Below are 26,451 nucleotides of genomic sequence, written 5' to 3'. Positions count from 1 at the left end.
TGATTTTTAAAACTTTTAAAAATAAATAAATAATTCATATATTGTTCTAGAAATTCTAATTTGGTTGAATTAATCAAAGATATATTTTAATTGAGGCAGTAGTATGGAGTAACTGTTATGGATCTGGGATCCTGACTATTGCCAATTTATTTATAAGCCCTTGTTTTGGTCGGTAACAACTGAATGAACTCTGTTTCAGTCAAAATGATACTGTTCCAATCAAAATGGTATTATTTACTATCCTTTTGATTCTTTAAGAATTCTAATTGTTTTATGTGTAAAAAAAGCAAGTTTTTTCTCTGTTAATTATTAAACTATTGATTTAAACACTGCTCAAACAGTGCTAGCCTGTTACTTGTGAGATTACTTTAAAGTAAAACAAGTATGAATAGTTATTTGTGTTCCAAAGTAATACTGATATTTCTAAAATGTGTGCTTTATATACATGGAAATAGAAATACACTAGAAAGCATTATTTCAATACACAAGTGGTTGAATATTGTTATGAAAAGAACAAAGGATTACATCTTACATTTCCAATAAATTTTTGTCACATTCTGCTTAACTCTTGTATTACAATTTGTAAGTCAGAGTTTAAGATATTTGACATCTTCATATACCATATGATGATTTTATGATATAAAGGTATAGATAAAATTTATTCAAACATTTAAATGTATAGTATAGTAAATTGTATAGTAAATGTCAGATTCTTTGTACACAGCACAAAACCTTGTCTTCTGACATTTCTTAATGGCTTCTGGCTCTTTGAATTTGGAAATCTTCATATAGTTTGGCAGAAGACATTAAAATTTAATTTAATAGATTTATCATTATGTTTTATGTTAAAAAGTGATATTATGTCCATAAAAAATGTAAGCAATAATTTTCACATGAAGGTTAAGTCATAGTTCTAACCAGATGTCCTCGGGTTCAAAGCCCACTTTTCTCTCTGTCCTTGTCAGGAGAATGATTGACTACTAGTGATATCAATCTGTTTGTCTTACTGGCTGTTCCAATAAAGGCTCAAAACATGCTAGGGATCCTGAAAGTGCTGCATATTAGTGCCAAAATGGCAGTTCTCAAAATAGCCCTTTTAATATGCACTCTCTTATACTCAGGTAAGCACTAGATATTTTTTAACATAAACTGCTGTAAAGGTATCAGTTTACAGTGATGAAAAACCTGATTAAAGGAAATCAAAAGGATTCTCAGTTTTAACTGATAATATTTCAAATTGTTGTATATAGAATTTGCACAGAGATGTTGATAAGTGTGAATCAAATCATAGTTACATATAAGAGTAAGGTAAATGTTATTATTATCATGTTGTTTAAGGTGCTGAATATGCTTTACAAGATTTAAATTTTTGATTCAGGCAAATTTGTTCTGGGAAATATTCTGATTTCTTAATACATATCAATTCAGTGAAAACTTACATTTGAGAATTAATTTGAAATGTCTGTCCTTAATGTGCATGACAGATACATACATGAAATGATGCACTGCTATTACACCCTTGAGCGAAGTATTTCATTTAGATTGCACCAATAAATTGCTTGTTTTAGAAAAACATTTTGCATGACTACTAGACTATTAGCAGCTATTGAAAATGTATAGATACATAATGCCTAATATTTAAAAATAGGTCAAAAACAATTATTCAAGCATTTTGATTATAACACAAAGTAGCTTTAGCTTTTTGGACAAAGGTTACTGTTAATCCTGAGGCTCTTCTAGTGTTACATCCTCAGTAGGCTCCATATATGTGACAGACCCCTAAATAAATGTACCTTTGGGTCATCAACACACTCCTGTTCCTGTAAACATTGAAGGACAGTAAGTACTGTATGTTCTGGACAGAGTTCAAACACAAGTTTGGCTGCTACAGGGATATCTCAAACTCATTTCAAAGTAGTTTAAAGACAGCTAAAGTCAGAAAAGAAATCAAAATAATACTTGTGTTCTTCATGTTTCAAGATACCAGGGCATTCTGCCTTGTAAATACACTGAAATCTGTCCAGTATTCTAATGTCTAGTATTTGTGTAATATTTGAAAACACATCAGAGGAAAAAAATAAGAGATTACATGTTTTCCGCATGTCCCTGTATATTTTTGGGTTGTTATCTACCCACAGTCCAAAGATATGCTGTCTATGTTAATTGGCATTTAAATTGCCCCAGTATGCATGTACAGTATGTGCCTGGGAGGAACTGAAGATCCATCTGGAGTGCAGTCCTATCTTGTAACCTGTTCTTGAGGGATTAGGAGATGGATCTATACAAACGCATTTAGTGAAATTTAGTTGGATAGAACAATACAAGTTACCTTCATATTAAACTATTTTGTTATATTAATAAGAAGAGCAGAAATCACACCAAGGTTTGATTATGTGGGTATGTCCTGCTGTGATAAGTACACCACACAATAGAATGTTTCAAGGAAATTTGTAAAGCCGAAAAAAGGAAAGGGAAAGAGACAGCTTGTTCAGATATTTTGAGTATCTTAGTTCTTAGCAATGGATTGGAGGTACCAGATGAAGTGAAGATCAAAACAACAACAAAAGGCTGGTCAGTTCATATTATAACTATACTGCTCTGATTAGCCTAAATCTCTATTATTGATAAAGTTATAGACAAAGGAAGGAATATAAGACTAGCATTATATTAGTGTTTTAATTGCTACCTTAATACTGTACACCAGCTTTAATATTCAAAATAATTAATGCTGATTTTATTTTGATATTAATGTTCATTTTAATGGAATTTAGTGAAATGATAATTGAACTAAAAGTATTAATGAATAAATGTTTCAAATAAAAGGAGTCTGGTTTACTTCTATTACTTTTGTCTGCGGCTTAATCTGTACAAATTAGACAGTAACTAATTGCAGAACCTCTTCTTATGATGAGTTTTGATCAAATAATTAGAGTTATATATAGTTATGTCACACAATGAGACATACAGAAGAGTAGTACAACTACATCTATAAAAAAATTTTGAATGTGTTTTAGTTTACAGCCAATTTAGTATTAATTATAAGTACTGTGCATTTAACAGTGTGAAGATTTTTGAATTGCATCAAAATTGTCAAAGGTCACTGTGTTTAGTAGTAGGGTATCTGTAACTAGAAAGTGAATTCTGATCTGATCAGTTTAGGGGATGCTGCTGTTCTCTAGTCTTTAGATTGCTTTAGACTGCCCTACTTTACAAAAAATGCCATCCTTGGGATATGATTGTAAATGTGAATTTTTTAGCAATTGCTTTATTATCAGGATTATTATCAGTTATTTAGATAATAATGTAGTTCATGGGAAGGGGGGTTGCTGTTAATTATTTTATAAGTAATTACTAATTCTGTGCAAAAAATTGCTCTTAAAGCATTGCAGGACAACTGTTGAGGACGTGGATGTACCTAGTTTTGACTTAGATTTTCAACAGTCTCATCCTGTAATCTTTGTACTCTAGTCAGAACAGCTAACAATTTTAACAAGTTTCAATTAAAAAAAAGTATTTTGATATTTTCTTCCAACCAAAATAAATACCGTTCATTGAAGTGGAATAGCTCAGTAAGTACAATTCAATTGCATTATGCCATAATATCATGGAATTGGAGGCTTAAAAGCACTTGTCTAAACATAGTAAAAAGAAGCGTCACAGATGAAAAAACAGAAATTATAATTGTATTTGCCATTATATTTGTTATAATTGCACAAAGATCCTCTTTCTTAAATTGAAACAGAAAAATCTCTCCTAGACTTTCCAATCTTCTATTCTTAAAAGAAATATTGTAATTTAACTTCCTATTTCAGGGTCCAAAATGGTATGAAATGCTATGTATTTCAGATGTACTCTAATTGGAAAAAAATGTCTGCACTCATTAACTTTAACCCTTTTCTCTTACCATTGATAGGACTCCCAGCATTCAGTGGACAACAGGTCATGCAAGGTAGGTACATTTTTTATTTTATCTCCCTTTAATTTCATTGTTTAAAAGTGTGTTCTTCATGGTATACATATTTTCATGTGAGAAAGATAGTTTTTTACATGGGTTGAGACCTCACTTTTCCAATTAACAATTTTTTGGCAATCGCCCCTCAACATGACATACTATACAAACACTAATGTAGACATACCAGAGTTTTCAGGTGTTTTGCATTGTTTTTCTATCAGTCAGCAGTGTTCTTTTTTTTATTTCGAGCCATAATTGTTAAATGACTTTCTGCTTAAACTTTAGCTATTTTATTTAATCCAAATGTTTAATCCTGATATCTCTGCAATATGTTACATTAAAAGTAGACTTTTAGCTGTATACATGTAAGGATCTAACATATGTATGTTCATGTGTAATTTACTTGGTGTTGTTGTAATAGATATTTGAAGATTCTGACTTAACAGGTTCTTTAAAAAATATATAAGGAAAACAGGCCCCATTAACTGTGAGTCACAGGTCCTGAGTATTAATCAAGGTTTTGGACATGTGCTCCCAGCCTTGGTTTACTAAATATGCCACTGTTTCTTATATATATATATTTTATTCCAGCCAAGTTCCAAATCACAGGCTAATTGATTTCAGTTATCCATTTGGGGCATTATTTGTAAAAGAAATTGTATTCAGCACTTAAAAATGTTAATGGGATTTAGAACTGGTTTCAACTTTCTAGCAATTTCTCAGTTTCAGAGCTCCTTCCATTTAGTTGCGTAACCTGAAATGTAACCAATCAGCCGTTTGCTGAAAGAAAAATACTGTGAGGATGTTTAATACTGTACATTGTCATTCCAACTTTTCTGATATCTGTTCATCAGAAATTGATTGAAATAACAATGTACTTAACGGCAAGAAAAGGAAAGACTGCAAAAAGCTCCGTAGGATGCTGATGTTTAGAGAAAAAAATACACCTGAACTAGACTATTTAACAAGAACTGAATGAAGAAACGAGTAAACAAAAGTCTGCCCTTGCAAGAAGATCAATTAACACCTGTGATTGCCAGCTCAGTGGAAATGAACACCAACAGACCCACCATGGTTGCCCGCCATCAGAGTTGGGAACCACTGCTCTAGCCTAGATCTCTAGAGCCCTGTGGTGTATTCGTGGAACCTGTGGAACCTCCTGAAGCTTTTGGACTCTGTGTATCAGCTTCATCTCCTTCTCATCCTTGACTAAAATTTGTTGTTGTGAATGCTTCAACTTGATGGATGAAATCTGAGCACTAAAAACACAACTCTGAACTAATTCTTTATTTGCCAAAAAGTCCAAAAGGTGTCTACCCTCAAATTACCTCCTCCTGCTATGAAGGATAATATAGTGTTTTTGCACAATCAAGGCTACCCCTTCTCCCGCTCTGCCTGCAAAAAGAATAAAAAACAATACTTCCTGTTGCTTTCAAGTCTATTCTTACTACCGTCTCAGTCTTCCCCCCCAATCCTCTCCAGTCTCCTCTTATAGTTTGTAATTCAAGCGTGGCCATCAAGTCTGTTATATGTCAGGCTCCACCAACCCCCCCCTCCCCCTTTATTTGCACTCCTGTCCTTTACTATCTAACATTCCTTTCCAAGCCAACATAAACACTGCTTTCTGTGTTATGAATTCAGCAAAACCACAGCTTATACTGGCTTTTTTAATATACTGTAGGACCCTGTTAATTTTGATGCCTATTTTCTGGCCCTGGTACATTTGTCCCACCTATGCACCTATTTCTCATACCTTCTTTGTGCCCCAAATTCTCCCAGTTTGTGTATGTACTGGCATAAAGTCAATTACCCCAACCGCTCCTACACGACCTTATAGTTGCTCCATTTCTTAGCCCTGAAATTTGATGTTGGACCATAGTTCATAGCCCCTATCCTGGAAGGCATCCAAACTATGGAGGAAACCTCTCCCTCCTCCTTCTTCAACCTAGCATCTATGAATCAAAGCCCCTCTTTTCCAGACACCCACCCTTCACAAAACTGAGCTCCTACACCACTATTCTCACAAGCAATCTATTCTGTTGCCTGTCCTTTCCTTTACTTGAGATTTTGTTCTACTGGTAGTCCTTCCAATGCCCATCTAGTGCTCTGATTTTAAATCCCTTACACATGCCTATAAGCATCAGCAAGTCTTACATGTTAATCTAGTCTCTAGTCTGAATCATTTCATGGTTCCTCAAAATTCTCAGACAGTGCAACTCCTTTTTGGTGATGTTCCCAAACTGTCACTTTTAAAATTCTTAAGTGTATCTAGCCTTTAGAATGCATAAGTGATATAATGCACTATGTTGAACTTGGTTGCAGACGTGAATTCATGTTTGCATGTCTATGACTCTTGATTTATACAACTGATTGGGCATCTCTTACTTTGATTGTACCACAAACGTGTTCTTCAAAAGCTGAAGTGTGCCTCTAGGATGTATTGATGTTGCGCCAAATAAGGAACTTTCTCATGTATTTACTTGGGAACCATATTCTGTACACATATTCTGTCATATAGTAACTCCTCTTCTCAGTCTTCAGATTCATGCAGCATGACCTTTGTGTTCCTTCACTCTCTTTAGCCCCTGTTTTGTCTTCCACTGGCCACACATCCTTCACGAGTAAAACTTCATGCTGGTAAAACAGTGCTTAGCAAATTGGTCCATGGCTGCTTGGTCTGCTCTGTGATGGGAGGGTGCTGCTGCAGACTGAAGAGAGAGAGAAAGAGCTTGAAGCTCAGGCAGCTCTGCGAAAGTAGCATCTTACTGACATCAGTGTTTAAAAGTAGTCTGTGCATGATCTGTCCTCTTGGGGTCTGTCCACAAGGTAGACAAAAGGGGAACGTGGTTCTTCCGGCAATAGCTTTGTTCAGAATATTCTGCACATAGAGTATTATATTATGTTGACAAAAGAAAAAGGAACAAATAAAGCGTTATTCCATGCTGAAAAGAAACACAACATTTCGGCTGTGGAGCCTTCTTTGGGTGTGTTGTTACTGTGTTTCTCTAGCTTTGTTCCCTTGCAGGTGCTTTGTTGGAAATTCGGAATTCTGTTTTGCATTGCATCTTGTCTCCCGGATCACCCCTTATGCTTGTTACTTCCCTGTGCTTTCTTAGCTTTGGACCCTGCCTGTGAGTATCACTCTTCACTCTGACCATGACTCTTGGATTCCCCTTTGTGCTTTGGACTGCACTTTTCACTGGCTTTCACTGCTTGACCAGGATTTTGGAGTTTTTTCTTTCTTGGTAGTCTTTCTTGCCATAGCACACTGTCAGTTTGCACGCACTGCTGTACGTCTGAGAGATGTCTACAGCAACACTGCCTGTGTGCTCAGCGTAGTTGTCTGCACAGTTCCGTATGTGTGTGCTGCCTGCAAGTTTTTATGTCTCAGTTGCCCCTTGGCTAGCACTTGGGCTCACTCTATGCCTTATAGATCTGCTGCTAGTTCCACCTCAGCAACAGGTCATTACATACTGTATGTACTTAGCAGTTGTTAAACTTTGAAATCTGGTTGCTTTCAAGTCCTTTGAATGATGGATTCACACAGATCTGTTCAATACTGTACTTTCATCATATTTACTTCTTTCAAATCATGTTTTTAGTTATAATTTTCATTCTATACACGTTTTCATGTTCAATTACCAAATGTTTAATAAGAAAAATCTATCAATTTTCTCAGTCTTTTATCACATATAGGGTCAGGGGGGAGCCAGAGCAATCCCTCCAATCAATGAGCACCAGGCAGGATACACGTTGGGTGGAAGGCCAGTCCATCACAGGGCACACATAGATATAAGCATGCACAAACTCATACCAACACCACTTTTCCCAGAAACTAATTAACTTACCAGTGTGTCTTTAGGCTGTAGAAGGAAAACCATATGAACACAGGGAGCTTATCCAAACTTCTCAAAGATAGTATCCCAGGCCCAGAATTGAACTAGGGCCCCACAGTTGTTAAACAGCAATGACAACCACTGTGCCGCTGTACTCCCCTATTAAGAAACAGAACATAAGAACATGAGAACCAAATGTTATAGTTCTAAAATATTGTATAATGTAATAATGTAATATGTAAATAAATATGTAAATTGTAATTTTGTAAATAATGTATTGTTTAAAAGTAAATAAATAAAGATTGCTTTTAAGATATGTTATTGTTAGGCCTAATATTAATAAAGTCAAAAATGTTAAGGCCTATGAAAACAACCAGGCTTCTCTTACCTGATCCAGGGTTTGAAAAGCCCTTACATTGCATTCCCAAAAATATTTTTTTAGCTCTGAAGTCACAGGTTTTATAGCATTGAGTGTGCACTTTGGTCATCCAGGATGTATATTTTTTTTCTTTGGCTGAATTGTAACATCTTCCCGTTATCACTTAAAATAGAATTTCAACCTTCAAGATTTGCGTCTGCCAAAAAGTATTATTGACCTGTTAAGCACAAGTTAAGATATAATTGACAAAAATGCAAATCAAGATTTTCTGTACAATACTGTATAGTATTATGTTTTCTTATCGTTCTTTTTTTCCCTTTTTAGAAAGCAGAATGAGTTTAGATGAGTATACTAAAACTGAAGGGGCTTGGATATTATCCATTATTAAGAGACAGTACACAACTAACACAGCCATTGAATGTGCACAGAAATGTGAAACTGAATCCTCATTTACTTGCAGGTAAAAATTACTTTTCCATCCATCTGTAGGTTTTTACTTCTGGACAGACATTTAAAAATACTACAGTGAAAGAGACTGTAAAATATTTGAAATATTTATAGTGAAAGTGACTATAAATGTATAAATAACATCACATTTATTTCCCAAATGAGTAAGAATTCAAAATGCATTAGATGCAAAAGAAAAACAGTATATGTACTTAAATCTAGAGCATAATCTGAATTGCTTTTTATAATGTTGCAGTATTATATCAAATAATGTTTCATTTACTCTATCATTTATAGTTTCTAAGCATAACATCATTAGTAGATCTCTGTATAGAGACACAATAAATGCATATCAAAGAATTTCTGAATACCTTTTTAAAATCAAATGTAATTATAATTTGGGTGATTTTGTGTATGACTGCTTTTAAACTGGAGAAAACTGTTTTTTTTTATTCTTGTGATTCTAGGTCTTTTTGCTTTACTCAGAAAGACCAAATCTGCATAACGCTACCAGGAAATGGAAAAACAGACACAGTGCTGCGAAGGATGGACACAGTTTTGTATGAAAAGAAAAGTAAGACAATAAAGCTGGAAATACATTTACATAGGATAATCATACAATCATGAGAACTTTCTTAAACTGAATAAGGATTGGTCTGTACTTCCTTGAATTATGAACGACTAACTACTGTTGACAGCGGTGATAAATACCTGTCCAAAATACATCGGTACTTAATAAGGCCTTCAGGAGATTTGAATCAATCCAATATCTTAAGTCCAGGTGGATGTTCTCATAACATATATTTTGTATCATTTTGAATTTATGTACAGTATACAGTATGTATTTTGTTCTGTTTCTGATTTTTCAGTATTTAGGCTTACATCTTATATCATCACAATTATCTGGATTCCTGTGAAGCAAATGTCTTTTGAGTTTTTATATGGTGCTTGAGATCCCTGTTCTTTCTTTTCCTTGTGTCTTCTTTTAACAATGGATGTTTGAAATGGCTGGTGCATTAAATGGACATTTCACTCAGGATTTGGCCAAAGAATTAACTAACAACATTCCTCATACTGTTGAAATATAATGTTCTACACCAATAATAGTTAACACTTACACACCCTATTGTCCGGGAATAAAGAACAGTAACAGAACAGTGTAATAGTGAAACAACCAAGCTTTACATAATGAACAAATGTATTCGTAGAAGGGCACACTTCTGTTCTGTACAGATGTTTCTATAACTGAGTATCAGGACCTTACATTCTACCTTACTTTCTACATTCTACCCTGTAACTGACACACAAATATTTTAAAGGTAAAAGAGAAACCCAGGTTTTTTTGGAAAATAAAGATAATGATAATGTTTCTTTATTAGCCCTATACAATTTCTTGCATTAGGAATGCATCTTTTTGCATACCCCAGCTTTTCTCCATGGAGACACAGACACAGAGACAGGGAGAGAAGCTTGGGGTCAGAGCACAGGGTCTGCCATTGTCTGGCACCCCTGGAGCAGTTAGGGTTAAGGGCCTTGCTCAGGGGCCCAACGGAGTAGGATTCCTCTGCCAGCTGCGGGATTTGAACCGGCAACCTTCCAGTCACAAGCGCAGATCCTTAGCCACAAAGCCACCGCTCCGCCCTTTAGATCCTTCTCAGGATAAGATTACTTCCTAAACTGGATTCTAATGAATTGGACCATTTTCCCTATTCCACACAGTGCATCACAAAATTGGTTAGATGTGTTCTTTCTCCAAGAAAGGTGATTGATGGCTTAGACATAATTGGATTAGTCCTAGTTATAAATTAGTTTTATCTGGCCATATTGACTGCCTCACAGACAAGATTAGGATAAACTAAGCAACCACCACTAAGAATACCCATTGTCTTACCTTAAAGAATGCGACACTGTGAGGTGAAATGAAACATTAATACCCACCTGAAAATAAAGATATTGTCTTTAATAAAAATATTTACCTAACGACATTTGAAAGAGTAGAGGCCATGTTACATATTATGGAACTATCAAAGTCACAGGAGACTTGTTTACATCATCAGTTTGAGATAAAACTTTCATCTTATATTGTCAGATATTAAAGTATTTACTTCCATTATTTTTTCTTAATTCCAGATTTATCCAAATTGGATAAATTCCAGATTTATTGCCGAATTGTCAGTGTTATATTAATCACTCTGATTCCAATACATTGACTTATGACAAATGGTCTTTAAATAACTCAAAAATAGTTACCCTCTCAGACCCAGACTATCCTCAGCAGTGGAAGGTATTTAATTTTATAACTCTATGTACAGGTTTGAACCATGCAGATGAACATTGGTTAACATTGACTGATGTTGTCTGACAAATTTTACATTGCATATTATATAATGCCTCGTGAAGACTATTGGGATATACACCTTTTTGCTTTATGCCAAGCCTGATGAAACTTTAAACAGAAATGGGTATCCATACCTACTAATAAAAAATGCATTTCTTTATATACAAAATGTAAAACTAAAAGAACTCGGTAACAACAATGTTATTTTTTTCAATTTTGTGGCATAAAGTGAGATTTTTTTACTTTCCCCTTTTTCAAAAGCTATGTGATTTGTTTAAGTAGCCAAGAAATAACTGTACATTCATAAACAAATGTTAAATATTTAACAAACAAAATACTTATTGGGTGAAGTAATAGGTTTATTCCATGCTGAAAAAAAGAAGAAAGAGAACACAACGTTTCGGCTGTGGAGCCTTCTTCAGGTGTCAGAGAGACAGGGCAGTAGGCAAAGGTAAAGTAGCGGGAGAACAAAGGTTGGGAGGGAGGAGGAGTGAGAGGCGGGAGCAGGGGACAGAAAGAGAGGCCAATCAAGAGGTGTGAAGTCAGAATGGGTGCAGAGAGGTGTGAAATGAAACTTCCAATGAATGGAGAAAATTTAAAAGAACAGTAGTCTGTCGTTAAGGGAAGGGACAATGTGTGATCCTAGCTGCAGTATAATTTTAGTTTCGGTGGTCTTTCTGATGTATGAGTTCGGAAAACCGTCTTTGAGAACACAGACGGAGAGATTAGAGTGGTTGTGGCCGTCAGAGGTGAAATGAGAAACAATGGGCTTGGAGAGATCTGTAATCTTCACATCCCTGACATGTTCTCTGAAGCAGTCTCCGAGTCTCCTTCCTGTTTCTCCAATGTAGATGGCTGGACATTTACTGCAAGAGATACAGTAAATAAGGTTGCTGGAGGTACAAGATGCTGTTTGGGTGATCCGGAATTGTCCTGAGGGGCCTTGAATGAGTGTGGTGGTGGCTGTGTACTTGCAGGTGATACAGCGAGCTCTGTTGCAAGGGAAAGTGCCTGGTGTGGATGGTTGATGAGGGCGGTCAAGGGAGCTGTGAACAAGGAGGTTACGCAGATTAGGTGGTCGGCGATATGAGATGATAGGGCGATCAGAAAAGAGGGCCCCAATGGAGGGATCATCCTGTAGGATGGAAAAGTTGTGGTTAATGGTCCTGGGGATAGGAAGTGTGTTAGGGTGGTAAGGAAGCACCAAAGGAATGCGGCTGTTACGGCGGGAGTTCCTGATCGGGTTGATGGTCCGGGGGGTGTTTTTGGCTTGGACAAGGGCCGTGTCAATCACACTGCTGGGGTATCCTCTGTTGATGAAAAATGAGTACATTTCGAGGGCTTGGTTCTCGAAGTCGATGTTGTCGCTGCATAATCGTCGTAACCTAAGGAACTGTGAAAAAGGAAGAGAGTTTTTAGTATGGTTGGGGTGAAATTAGCTGTACAGGAGGTAGCTGTGTGAATCCGTGGGTTTGTAATAAACTTAAGTGGACAGTCGGGGGTAGTTGATAGACAAGTGGATGTCTAGAAATGGAAGAGTGGTGGAAGATATGTTAACCGTATATTTGAGGGACAGGTGGAAGTTGGTGAAATGGTGCAGGAAGAACTCAAGCTGATCGTTGGAGCATGTGGCGGCACCGACGCAGTCATCAATATATCGTTTGTAGAGGTCAGGGACATAGCCAGTGTAGGAAGCGAAGAAGCGTTCTTCTACCCAGCCGACAAAAATGTTGGCATAGCTGGGTCCATTTCTGGTGACCATGGCAACTCTACTAACCTGCTGGTAAAAAAAGGTTATTGAAAGAGAATACTTCAGTGAGGACCAACTACCATTTGATTATAAAGTAATAGAGATACAAGTTCAAAGAAGTAGTTATGAATATCCCCATCTGTGCCTCTTACTATAAAAAATGCTATTGTTATGCTGCACCAAATTTGGATTACAACGTGAGAACAGCAGAACCTTAAATTTACTAATAAGTGAATTCTATTGCTTGTTTGAAAAACAGTGAAAGATGTAGTAGGTTGATTCCACGTATGTCTACCGCGATTAAATATTTTCACCATAGCCCCCACTAACTTAGTATGATCTTAGTACAGGGTGCTTAAAGCTAATTGTTTCATTGTACAGTATTGTATTTTACAAAAAAATATAAGCCACGGAGCAATACAATTATTTTAAGTTAGGTGAACAAATGAGACCATGAAGAATGCATTCCCACATCCGCTGTTCATCGTTTATGCTGTTCTGTGGATCGATTATTCCCATAATGTTGGCAGGGGTGAATCAAGGTGAAAGAGAAAATTTCTCAGATGCCGCTCAGGCCAGTGTGTATCCATAGCTCTACTCAGTGCAGTGAGTACTGGTGTAGTTTCCTGCTTTGCCCTGTATCTGGATTGCAAGTGCTTTGCTGAAACTGCAGTATGCAATATCTCGAAATATGCCATTCTCTTCTTCAGTAATTGAGCTAATAAGTGATATATTTAAATGATTGAAATGCTCAGTTAGAATGAAAGTAAAAACACTATTTTTTCCAGAACCAGAGTAGAATATCCTCCATTATCTATATCTGAGAGTCATTGTTTGAATCATTTTGTTATACAGTACTTGTTTATCTCTTCAAATAGACATGGCTGGCTGTGCAATTGTGACATTCCTTTTGCACATACGTACGCACACTCACACCTCTAAAAAAATGCATTAGAACTTTGAACTTTCATCATTTCTGGTAGGTTGCTTAAACTAGTCAGCCTTTGTACCTGTAGTTTAGTAGAGTTGGAATAAAACTGCATACAGGGAATGGTTATCATATAACAATGAAATTCTAATTTATTCTACTTGATGGAAAAATACTGATGAAATACTTTGATCTTCATTAGGGCAAAGTACTGTATTTTTAATGTAATAAATTATTCTTATAGAAAAAAGGTTGTCTTTATGGATCAGTCGAAGAAACCTTCTCCTTTTAATCTGTAAATTTTTAACCTCTCAGGCATTGACTTTTTTGGGTTCAGATTTGAAAAATAAACAAACACGAGTCTGTAAAGTTTGAAATTTGAGATTAAATAAACAGCACTGACAAACAGGTCAGGATTTGACTTACTGAAGAACATTCTTTCACTTGTTTATGTTCTAAATTTCTGTTGACTATGTAGAAAACTAACACTTGGTTTAATTACATTAAAACATTAGAAGAAGCCTCAAAACAGTAAGGCCAGAACATTATTAATCAATGTTACTGTTAGTATACAAGTATCTATTGAAAATAAAAATGTTTTCATTATTTCTGTTGGAAAATATTACTAATTCATAGTTTAGACCAGGTTTACTAGCTCATTACTAAATTGGGAATAAATTAATAGTAATGATAAGTAAGTGTATAGAATTGCTTAATTATGAAAGCTGTAAGATAAGTGGAAAGCCATAAAATAATATAAAACCATGTTGAATTCGAGCTGAAATGTCAAAGCTTTATACAGGTCTTAATGTTTTCATAGAGTCAATGGATGATTTTTGTTTGCTAAATTGATGGTTGTTTTATATTAGTTGTCCTCACAGATCTCACTATGGAAATATGGCTACTATTTATTTTTCAGAGTACTTGGTGGAGTGTAAGACTGGCAATGGTGAAAGCTACAGAGGAACACAATCTACAACAGTATCAGGAAAGAAATGCCAAAGATGGGCATCTACCTACCCACACAACCCTAAGTACACTTTTCTCTCTAAGCAATATTTAAAAGTATTATATCTATAACATTATGTCATATAATATGAATTTTTAGTTAAATCCAAGAAATTGTTTTGTCTGTATAGAACAAGCTTCTCAGCCATGTTGTTAAAACCAGTAACCTGATTTCAGTGTGAATTCACCTGGAATAAAAGATCTAGTAGTAATTCTAACTCTCCTCTAATTCATACCTTTTTAAAATCTCAAATATCCAATTTACTATAGTATACTGATACTACTGGCACTACTGATAGTATACTCACCTCCTTAACTCCTGCAATGAGTTATTGCTTTGACAGACATCCTGTCCATAGCTAGATCAATGCTATGCTTTTTGTCCTACTTTGCACTTACACTGTAATTCCAGAATATGCTCTAACTTGTAGCGCAAAAAAGGACAAGCAACTTCCTGTCACTGGATTGTTAGATGATGGGTGGATTTCTTATTTTTCTTTGCAAAGCATTGTGCAATTTAGTGCTCTGTGGAAGGTACTCCTCCAAGCAGAAGATAAATACTGCAATATGGCAATGGTGGATGAAAATGATCACTATGTATCATTGAGTTGCAATTAACATTGACTTACTTTCTGGGGAACGAGTGCACACAATCCATGCCAGTAAAATGCACCCTACATTATTGGACCACCAGATCCCTTCATTATTGGAACCAACAGCTCAGGGCTCTAGAGTTCCTTTGGTGCACCATGTGTCAAGAACTATGCCGAGAACAAAGTGAAAGATTATTCAATGCACCATATTACATTTCTCCACTGCTTAGTAGTCAATTGCCAGTGCTCTTTTGTACCACTGGACTCACAAACAGATATCACTGGTATGATGATTGGTTTGTACATTCATCATCCAGATTACATTATCCTGCAACCAGACTATATTGTCTTGTTCTGTGGAGTTCTGGGTAGACAATTTTTGATAAAACTGGGTGTTTGGGCCCCAGGTTGAAATTTGCTGTTATTTGAATTTCTCTCCTTTTCTGCCTTGCACGTTAAATAAATGCACAGATATTATGGTCCTGGAGTGTGTGTTACCCCGATAATGTCTTTTCCTTGAAGATCTATAATGGCATCACCTTAGCCATTGCTGCTCATGAAGAATTCAAGTTCACGTGTCTTGTCAATGTTAGAGTAATAATAGACAACTGGACCTACTATTAACAAATAAGTAACAAAAAATAAGTAAGGACAAAATGTAAGTAACTTTGGAGAAATACTTTTCCAGGTGTATACAGTATATGAGTATATATTACTAAAGAATGTCATGTGTCATATTTGTTCCCATTTACATTGTCACAGGGAGTAATATTCCAGGAGTTGAGCACAAAACCTACTGACAGTAATGCATTTTTGCTTAGTCATCTCTTTCTATATTTGATAACTTTGCAGTGTCAATCCAACCACACACCCAAATGCTGATCTGGAGTCAAACTTCTGTAGAAACCCTGATGGAGATTCTAAGGGTCCCTGGTGCTACACCACCGATCTTGGTGTCAGATGGGAACACTGTTCTATCCAGGACTGTGATGGTATAACCACTCATCCATTATACTTTCACAACTGTAATGTACAAGCTGGGGAATCTTTACAACATCATCCCATGACTTTGAAACATCCAATTTAAATGTTATTAGAAAAGAAGAAGAGCTTGAAAAAAGGTAGTCAAATTATCTAAAAAAAATACTGTGTACTGTATAAAGTAATTAAACAGCTCCAATTGTGATAACGTCCTTAGATTTTAACATGTAATTTATTATCTTTTTGTTATCAATATTCCAAACAAACAAAACACAGGTTTGAACTGAATACTTATCTCTGATCTGTAGTAAGTACCCTTTGGTAAGGACAGCAGTGGTACCACCTTGTAGCCTGATCTCAGGAGCAAGCAATGGTTGGGCCCATCTCTAGGAAAATGAGGTCACTGCTGTAGGTGACACTTTTTGTTCTGAAAAACGTCTGATTTTCCTAACCAATTCCTCAACAGAACAGATGTTAAACTGACTGCTTGGTGATGACTGATCATATGGCATTATTCATAAGAACTGGGGTGTCAACCCCAGCATCCAAGCTCAATTCCACTCTGAACATACTCTACCTGGCCTTGCTAAATTTCCCCTTTAATTAAGTTGGTGAAATTAATCACATTCCTGCCTGATCTGATGTGTAGCAGAACTCCCCACACAACAAACATCTGCTGCATGTCACCCAGGTCAGTGTTGCAGTGGTAGATGAAGTGGGTCCCCTCCTGTATGTGAAATACACATAAGGGTAGAACCCTGTGAAATTGAAAGCACTGCACATTTTGTAATGTGAAAGATCTCTACATGGGATAACTTGACTAAGGGACATTTGCACATGAAAAGCTCCCTTTAGGTACAGATGTAAAAAGGCTTTAGTCACACTTTTATAACAAAAGTAATAAAACAAAAACCTAGCTCTGTTTGAGCGATAGCTAAACTTTTTTAGATTGCCAAAATGACAATATAGTCTGAAACTATATTTCACAGAAGGCAAATGGAAAGAACTGTAGCCCTCAGCCACCTGAAGTTTCATGGTCATCTTCCATGTAGGTGACTCAGGTGACTGAGGGCTACAGTTCATTCCCTTTGCCTTCTGGGAAATAAGTTTCAGACTGTCATTTTGTCTAAACCTACTGGTACTCAGGAATCAGGAAATTATATGACCTAAATCCAACATTTTCGTAGAAAATAGAATTAACTTACAAGGTATGCATATAGCACTAATTCAAAATTGAAAAAGACACATTATAATAGATAATTTACAGTACATTTTTATCAACGTTCCAAAAACGTTATATTTTGGCTTGCTTTAGTGAAATGATTGTGTTTTACAGTGATTTACTGTTTCTGTGTGGGAGATTATAATATTATATAGATATGATTTTATACAAATTGTTATAGCATATATACTGTAGTATTAAACCTATCTTAAAGATGTATTTGAAAACAGTTGTTCCTGAATGTATTATATGTACTGGTAAATAATTGAAACAAGAGACTTCCCACCATCCCTAAATGTATAAATGGGAATTTCACATATTTAGCAAAATATCTTGATGTGTTGTGAAATCTCTAGTTAAATATTTTGGGAATTATGTGAAAGCACTGGTTTCACATTGTTAATGCAGCATATAGATATAACTGTAGTCCTCCATTTTTTTTCTTTTTCATTGTCCTAAAGTTAGAACCAGCTAAACATAAGTTGAAAACATTGTACTTGACTATCTCTCTTTTACACAGCCCGAAACAGCCCAAACTATGAAAAACTATATTGTGAGTTGTTGTATTATGCATAATCATATAAAAACTAACTTTCACGTTTGTGGAACATACAGTGCCATGAAAAAGTATTTGTCCCCTTACTGATTTCCTCTATTATTGTACAGTTTTGTTTTCAGGTGTCAACCTGAAAATATTTTCAGGTCTTCAACCAAAATCTAATATTAGATAAAGGGAACCTGAGTGAACAAATAACACATTTTTTAATGTACTAGTAATTGCCCCCTTAGTTAAATCAACCCAATTGAAGGGATAATTTAGAGTCAACTGACTGAATACAGCCAGGCTTGATTATATCCAGCCCTGCTGAATACAAACCTTATTTTGACCCTTACCATCAGAGTCAAGTTGCCAACACAAAGATTCAACAAGCACATTATCCCCTGATCAAAGGGAATTCCTGAAGAGATCAGAAAAAAGTTGTTGATATCTATCAGTAAGAAAAGGGTTACAAAGCCATTTCTAAGGCTCTGGGACTCCACCAAACCACAGTGAGAGCCATAATTTCCAAATGGAGAACACTTGGAACAGTTGTGAATCTTCCGGGGAGTGTCTGGCCTGCCACAATTTCTCTAAAGGTGCAGCAAAAAATCATCCAGGAAGTCACAAAGGATCCTTAAAAAACATTCAAAGAACTGCAGGCTTCTCTTGCCTCAGTTAAGGTCAGTGTTTATGACTCTACAATCAGAAAGAGACTGGGCAAAAATGGGCTCAATGGGAGAGTAGAAAGGCAGAAACCACTGCTAACCAAGAAGAACATAAATGCTTGTCTCTCATTTGCCAAGAAGTACCTGGATGATCCCAAAGCTTTTTGGGAGAATGTTCTATAGACAGATGAGTCAAAAGTGGAACTTTTTGGACTTTTTGGAGTGGGGATGCTTTGCTGCCTCAGGACCTGGATGACTTGCCATAATTGAAGGAACAATTAATTCTGCTCTGTATCAGAAAATTCTTAAGGAGAATGTCTGGTCATCTGTCCGTGAGCTGAAGCTGAAGCATAGTTGGGTCGCGCAGCAAGACAATGATCCGAAACACAAAAGCACGTCCACATCAGAATGGCTGAAAAGAAGCAAAATGAAAGTTTTGGAGTGGCCTAATCAAAGTCATCTCTAAACCTAATCATCTCTAAACCCAATAGAGATGCGTGGTAGGACCTGAAATGAGCAGTTCATTCTCGAAGACCTACCAATGTTTCTGAATTAAAACAATTCTGTGAGGAAGAGCGCGCTAAAATTCCTCCACAACGATGTGAAAGAATTATAGGAAGCGTTTGGTTGCAGTCATTGCAGCTAAAGGTGGCACAACCAGTTATTAAGTGTAACGGGGAAATTACTATTTCAGACAGGGGATATGGGTGTTGGGTAACTTTGTTTATTAAATAAATGAAATAATAATAATATAAAAGTGTTATTTGTTCATTCAGGTTCTCTTATCTAATCCTAGATTTTGTCTAAAGATCTGAAAACATTCAGTGTGACAAATATGCAATAATAGAGGAAATCAGGAAGGGGGCAAATAGTTGTTCACACTACTGTATGTTGTACTATCATAAACATGTCTTAAAGCAAATTGAAATGTACAATTAGAGTAAACCTTAAGTGTTTTTATTAAAGCTAATGATTTATCCATGTCCTTTATCATAATTGATTTAACAGCAATTCCCATTACTTTTGTTTTTGATTTGGTAATGACTGTATAAAGCTAAGCTAAGCTTGTTAAACATACATTTTCAATCAGGCTTAGCATGATCGTGTGTAAGTGTTTGTTAACCATATATCATAACGAATATTTGACTAAAATGCTATTGAAAATTCAACAGAGGAATGTATGCACTGCAGTGGGGAGGATTACGAAGGAAAAACATCCATCACAGAGAGTGGCTATGAGTGTCAGCGCTGGGATTCACAAAAACCTAATAGCCATGGATACCTTCCTCAAATGTGAGTGTGCAAGAGTGAAACTGAGTCAGTTTACTGTACAGTCCTTACTTTCTAAGTTTTTCAGTTATAGAAATTCCTTACAATTTTAAAAAACTGCATTTTAGATATTACAGCTGTAGTGTGCTCTCTGAAGGCACCAGTTCTGTAGGGTTTGGGCATTTACTGGGACAATTATTAATTGTAGCAGTAAATGACAAAATGATTCTTTTGATGGCCTTAGAATCCAACCATGCGATATAACTCAAACAACGCACACACACAGGTACTAATACACGAGGATACATTTATTAATACATAGAATATGCATATAAACCTAACAGATCTTATCGAGAGGGTTATCAGAATACAAAAGGTATATATTCAGTCAGTTACAAAGAGTTACATATATCAAGAGGACATACGTTCAGTATATCATTCATTTAGACCGTTTCGTAAATGCACTTGGTTATAACTTCTACATTAGATACTCAAAACAAGTACATAACTCTTAGGAATTAAATTGATATAAACTGGTTTGGATAACAATTGAATTCTCGAGCTGTAATGCATTGAAGTTGAATACTCATCCAATCTTTGGGGATTCAGATCTCCTGCGGGCAGAAAGAAACAGTTGCAGGCTGTTGCTGTCCAATCCGCGCTCTCTGGCTCGGTGCCAGGCTGTGCTGTGCGGTTTGCGACGGTGCGCTGTAGATGCTCACTGACCGGCTAGTTAGTGTTGGCTTTAACTAGCAAAGTTTGTGCACCGGAGAAAAGATGACTGTGGGTCCCAGCAAGTCAGGAAGAGGACCGGTTCATTCCTGATGAAGCACTAGTTCTGAATAGTGGTTCAGCTGTCCACAGTTCCGACCCGTTCACGAGGCCTGCTGCTGGTGCTAACCTCTGGTGGATCCTCTGGTTACTCTCTGGAAACCTCCACTCTAGACTCTTAGAACAAAGGAAAGTTCTGGCACTCGGACACACTGGCCGTTCCGTGGTTGTCCGGGCTGAGTCTCAGGATGGTCAGGAGGCGCGCTGCGAGAATGTCCTGCCCTTGGGAGCCTTCTGCTCCTGGGCCGGCCTGCCCTGGAATTCTCCTTTGAATTCTCTTAAGAAAAGTCCACAGAATCCTACGAAATTCTCTCAGGCCTTCTGTGTTGCCTGTTTTTACCTGGAGGAACTTCAGCTCGTTCATTGGCTGAAAGTTCCATGGGCATCAGAGTCCCACATGGGTTACTCGGCCCTACCAGTCCCTGATTGGTTGATCAAGGTGAGATATGAGTCACTTACTCCTGACACTTAGGAATGCAGTCCAGATGTCCATCTGGCACTCCCTAGACAGATAGGCGCCAATGGATGACCATTGATCATGATAGCCAGGCTTAGCTAAGTGCATCCCCCTTTGGGAGCTGTCCCTTATCAAAGGAAACCTTAAATCAGCCTGCATGAATAGTTTCTCTGTGGCTGCACCACAGAGATGAACAGAGAGATGGGGCCTCATTTGGGAAAGCTCAGAACACTTAATTCTTTCTTATTAATAAGCCTCGCCGCTACACAGCCATATGGATTATGACCAATCTCATCTAGAATATTAGATGTTGGCAAAAGTAGCCCCTTTTCTAAACATTTAAACAACAGTATTATTTACTACAAAACCCAAATAAAATCTGTGTGTCTTACAATAAATCTAAATACAAATGAATCATTATACACAGAAAAAAAACAAAGGTAGATAGATTTAAAGACATCGTTAATGTTCCTCAATTGGAGAGCATAGATTCCACCCAGATTGTTGCTACAATACAGTACATATCTTTATGCATTGCACAATTTCTATTTTTGAACTAAAATTCTCCTGTCGAATAGTCAGCTGTTGCTTCAAATTTCAGTTTTAGATGACTAATAGGTGTGCCATCCATTACTTTCCTTAGCAGCTGCACACCAATGGGTAATGGAGCAAAAGAGCTTTGTCTTATGGAAGTTGTATTGTACATTTTCTGTACAGAGACACTAATATTCTTGGATATTTAAGTAAAAATACAAAAATCATAAGGCCTACAAATTAAATGTTTATCAAACCTTCTCGCCTACATGAATGAAAACAGGAGCCACTGAGATCTTTCTAACAAGTTCCAAGGTTTCCAAAGGAGAATAAGACAGCATGTGCAACATAATACATTGAAGTCTATGGTAGAAAATTCTAAAGGAATTCATCCTGTTTAGAATTGCATAACATCTAAGCTGAGGATCATGATTCAAAATTCAAATTTACAAAATTGAAGAACTGAACCTCCAAAACTAAAAATTAACCAAAATATTTACACTTCTGATATACTGTAGCTATGGGTATTTGCCATAGTGGTATATCCAATGAGGTAACCTTCCAACAAGAATTTCGAAGAGAGAGTTCTAGGATTCAAGAAATATTTTTCCTGGGCTGGACCTCTTTAAACAGTTCCATTAGGTGTGACCTTTTTTCATTGGTTGCATCAAATTTAAATATCTTTTGCTTTTTTATTCTTACTGAAAATATGTTTTAACTTGACACATTTTTTCCATTTTCAATGACTATAAACAGAGACCCCAATCTACAACTTTTTGAATAAATTGATCAGTTATGTTTACCTATAAAAATATATTTTTGTGTGTTTTGAATCCCAGGCTTCCTGATAAACACTTGGATGAAAACTACTGCAGGAATCCAGATGGAGAGCCCAGACCTTGGTGCTTCACTACAAATCCAGCCAAACGCTGGGATTTCTGCTCTATCCCACGCTGCAGTAAGCATAACCTATAGTGACTGTGTCAATTAAGTATTTTCTTAACTATTCATCATTTAACCCTCATGGTTGAGAGAAAAAAATAGCCTGGCAAGGACTCTGCAGGTCAGTTCAGAAGATGTAATATCTACAGTATATACAATTTACCCTTGCAGTGTAGGACACAGATAAAAAGAATGTATAGAACACATAACATACAGAATGCCTTTGTTACTGGGCTTTTAATTGCATTTTTATTCTCTACAGTGGATATCAAGGATGTGTACATCACAAATGTACTGTAAGTCTATATCTCATTGGGGCTACAGTATGTTTTAGATTTGGTGCCTGAAAGTTAGACTGGCCTTATGTCCTAGTCTTATCTGGACACCACAAGGGTTAAGAGAAAGTTTATATTTTAAATTCTTTAATTCAGGCACCAAGCCTCCTTCAATCACTCCGGAGCTCACCTGTGCCTCCGGTGATGGTAGTGCTTACCGTGGAACCATTGGTGTGACTGAGTCTGGAAAGGCATGCCAGTCTTGGAGCTCTCAGCACCCACACAAGCATTCCAGAACTCCAGAAAACTACCCTTGCAAGTAAGCCAGTCTATTTAAAGAAAGCTCCTCAAACACACTGAGAAAGTTTTTAATGCACTTCATGAGGATTAATATTTAGTTTTGATATTTGTTTGCGTCTCTCATTCCTCTCATGGAGGTATACTAATAAAAACAGTAAAAACATTCCTGACACCAATTTAAAATACCCAATTACACACCACAAATGATCACACAATTTCTTTATGTCCCTGTCACATTGATATGATGTAGCAATAAAGAGGCACATACTTAAAAGGCAAACAATTATTTATTGTCATTATTTACAACCTAACAGATAAACACACAGATCACTATTAGATTACATTATTATTTTGTTGCCTTGATTGAGCAGCTTTCACAGTACAATATTCCTAACAATATTTCTAATTGTACTTCCTATTCCAAAGAAAGCTTCAGCTAGGGCTTAACCAATTTTCTGTTTGTAGTTTACCACAGCTAACATCTTAACAACAGACCCCCTGTACATGAACAGTAGCACAGGAGACTAAAACAACTCAAAACCTGACCTGGGACTTTGCAAATTACATAGATCTCAAGATACAACAGAGCCAACAAGTATGTGGCCAGAGCATGTCATCTTTGTGCCCTAGTTGTTTACTAGCATGTTTTGGCTAAATGGTACTGATTCTTAAAAGGTGATATCATAAGCCATAGTGGTTTAACTAGTGTACTCTCTAATAGACAACAATGTACAATACAATATGTTGACTATGATTTTAAATTGATACAGTATAATCCTAAATTTCTTCCCTACATTATCTTCTCTCATTCATTGTTGAGAAATCTTTTTTACAATGAATTTCAGTTATCTTTTCTTGATGTTGTATGGCTTAATTCTAAACTATGTCCTTCCATTCAAAGGCAATTATAGATGAAATTGTAAAAAAATGCTGGAAACCATATGTGTAAATACAGACAAATAAAGAGTGTTGCTGTCCTTTCAGGGGCCTTGAGTTAAACTACTGCAGAAATCCTGACAGTGAGAGGATGCCTTGGTGCTACACTACTGACCCCAATACTCGATGGGAATACTGTAAAGTGCCAACTTGTGGTGATGAGCCAAGCATAAGTAAGTGTAAGATGTGTATTGCTTTTTTATTGATAAGTTAATAATCACCAATTATTTTTTTGTTATACTAAATAGCCAGTGTGCTTTCACATCTTGGTTAACAACAACAATCCCCATAATCACACAGAGCAGCAAATGAGGAAGCGTAGGTAATTTCCTCTGGCCTACCCATCTTTGTCTTAGCTAGACTGGAAAAGAGATACATTTCCTCACTGACAGCACCACATGCTTCCACAATTCTCTCTCCTGGTGGCAGTTTTAGCATCTTGCTTCCTCTAGAGCACATATGTCAAACTCACAGCCCACGGGCCACATTCGCCCCTCAATCCTTTTAATCGGGCCCTTGCAGGACTTTTCCCGCTCTATTGTATGAGTCCCACGACAGCAGGAACTCCAAGTCCATGAGCCAGGCCCTTGGCTCCAATCGCATCATGCAACAACTGAGTATTAATGTCCTCCCCTCCCCTCAGGAGTAAAACGAATTAGATTAGTTACGTTTACACAGATATCACCTTGAATCTAGTAATAGAAAAAACCCTATCATCATGATAGCAATATGTAACTGTAGAAAATGTTGAAGAAAAGAAAAGTAGACAGAGAGGGTAGAGTTGTTCAAGAAAGGTGAGAGAGAGAATACCTGTTCGTTGAACACAAGGGAAAATCATTGTGTCTAATATGCCAAGAAACTGTGGACATTGTGAAAGAGTTTAACATAAGGCGCCATTACCTGACAAAGCATGGAAAAAAATATGATGGCTTAAGTACTTCGGAAAGGAAAAGAAAAATAGTTAAAAAGGGAACTTGATTTCCAGCAGAGTATGTTTATAAAAGCCAAATCACAAAATGAAGCAGCAGTGCAGGCAAGTTTTATCGTGGCTGAAGAAATAGCTAAATCAGGGAGACCATTCTGTGAGGGCGTTTTTCCAAAGCAATGCCTGTTAAAAGTCAGTGAAGGAGTGTGTCCAGAAACAAGGTCTACTTTTGCAAACATCAGTCTCACTAGAAATACAATGACTACTCGAATGGACGAGATTGCTAACGATCTACAAGAGCAGTTTGCAGAGAAAGCGAACTAATTTATTGCATATTCACTTGCCATTGACGAGAGCACAGATGCTACAGACACCGCTCAACTATCAATTTCCATCTGTGGGGTGGTTTTGAGCTACGTAAAGAGATGTAACAAATTATGGAAAACAAAGGGATATCTATGATGGAGATTTGAGACGAGAAGTGGCTTTGTGACTTCGCTTTTTTATGTGCTGTAGTATGCCACCTCGCAACATTGAATGGTACATTACAGGGACACAGTTATTTGATCACCGACATGTATGATTCAGTGAAATGCTTCCAAATTGACTTTGTGTTTGTGACAAAATCAAATGCAACAAGGGAACTTTGGACATTTTCCAACTTGCCAAACAGTTGCCAATGAACTCAAGTAACTAACCTTTGCAAGCACTGACTTTGACAGAAAACTAATCTCAATTCACGCCAAATTTGTACGACGATTTACAGACTTCTGATCCCAGGAATTCAAGTTTAAAAAATCCATGTCGTTTTGATGCGGAGAGTGCACCAGTGAACTTACAAATGGAACTAATTGAGCTCCAGTGTAATAGTGTGCTGAAACATAAATTTGACACTGTTGGTGCAAGCAGTTTCCCACCCATTATTCCAGAGTCCATGCCATAAGTTCGACTCGAAGTTGTGGATATTAACTGCATGTTTGGAAGCACATACCTGTGTGAGCAGCTATTCTCTGTCGTGAAGAGGAACAAGTCATCACATAGGTCCCGCCTGACAGATTCACACCTCTTCTCCATCTTGCAAGAAGCCATAGTTCAGGATTTTAAGACAAGATTAGACTTTCTTGCATCAAAGAAAAGAGCTCAGGTTTCTGGCTTGGCAAAGAAACAGTAGGCGAACAATTTGTGATGTAGACCTATCCTTATTTGTGTTTGTTTGTTTTTACCTGGATGATGCGACGGCAGCCATAGTGCACCAGAACGCTCACCACACATCAGCTATCAGTGGGGAGGAGAGCAGAGTAATGAAGCCAATTCATAGATGGGGATTATTAGGAGGCCATGA

General features: G+C 36.8%; 1 protein-coding gene across 1 annotated transcript in view; it reads left to right on the top strand.

Annotated features, from left to right (window-relative positions):
- Positions 1 to 1,016: 1,016 nt before the first annotated feature.
- Positions 1,017 to 26,451, top strand: part of plg (plasminogen) — a 34,399-nt gene continuing 8,964 nt past the window's right edge. The window contains exons 1-10 of the mRNA XM_015346241.1: positions 1,017 to 1,121; positions 3,914 to 3,949; positions 8,492 to 8,627; positions 9,082 to 9,188; positions 14,550 to 14,664; positions 16,084 to 16,223; positions 19,813 to 19,933; positions 22,571 to 22,689; positions 23,105 to 23,267; positions 24,233 to 24,357. Of these exons, the coding sequence (XP_015201727.1) occupies positions 1,034 to 1,121; positions 3,914 to 3,949; positions 8,492 to 8,627; positions 9,082 to 9,188; positions 14,550 to 14,664; positions 16,084 to 16,223; positions 19,813 to 19,933; positions 22,571 to 22,689; positions 23,105 to 23,267; positions 24,233 to 24,357 (1,150 nt within the window). The 5' untranslated portion in view covers positions 1,017 to 1,033. The remainder of the gene's footprint in view (positions 1,122 to 3,913; positions 3,950 to 8,491; positions 8,628 to 9,081; positions 9,189 to 14,549; positions 14,665 to 16,083; positions 16,224 to 19,812; positions 19,934 to 22,570; positions 22,690 to 23,104; positions 23,268 to 24,232; positions 24,358 to 26,451) is intronic.

This window comes from Lepisosteus oculatus, chromosome 2 (assembly GCF_040954835.1).
Source record: "Lepisosteus oculatus isolate fLepOcu1 chromosome 2, fLepOcu1.hap2, whole genome shotgun sequence".
Lineage (NCBI taxonomy): Eukaryota > Metazoa > Chordata > Actinopteri > Semionotiformes > Lepisosteidae > Lepisosteus > Lepisosteus oculatus.
The sequence above is the reverse complement of the archived record's forward strand: the minus strand, read 5'-3'. Positions and strand labels throughout refer to the sequence as shown.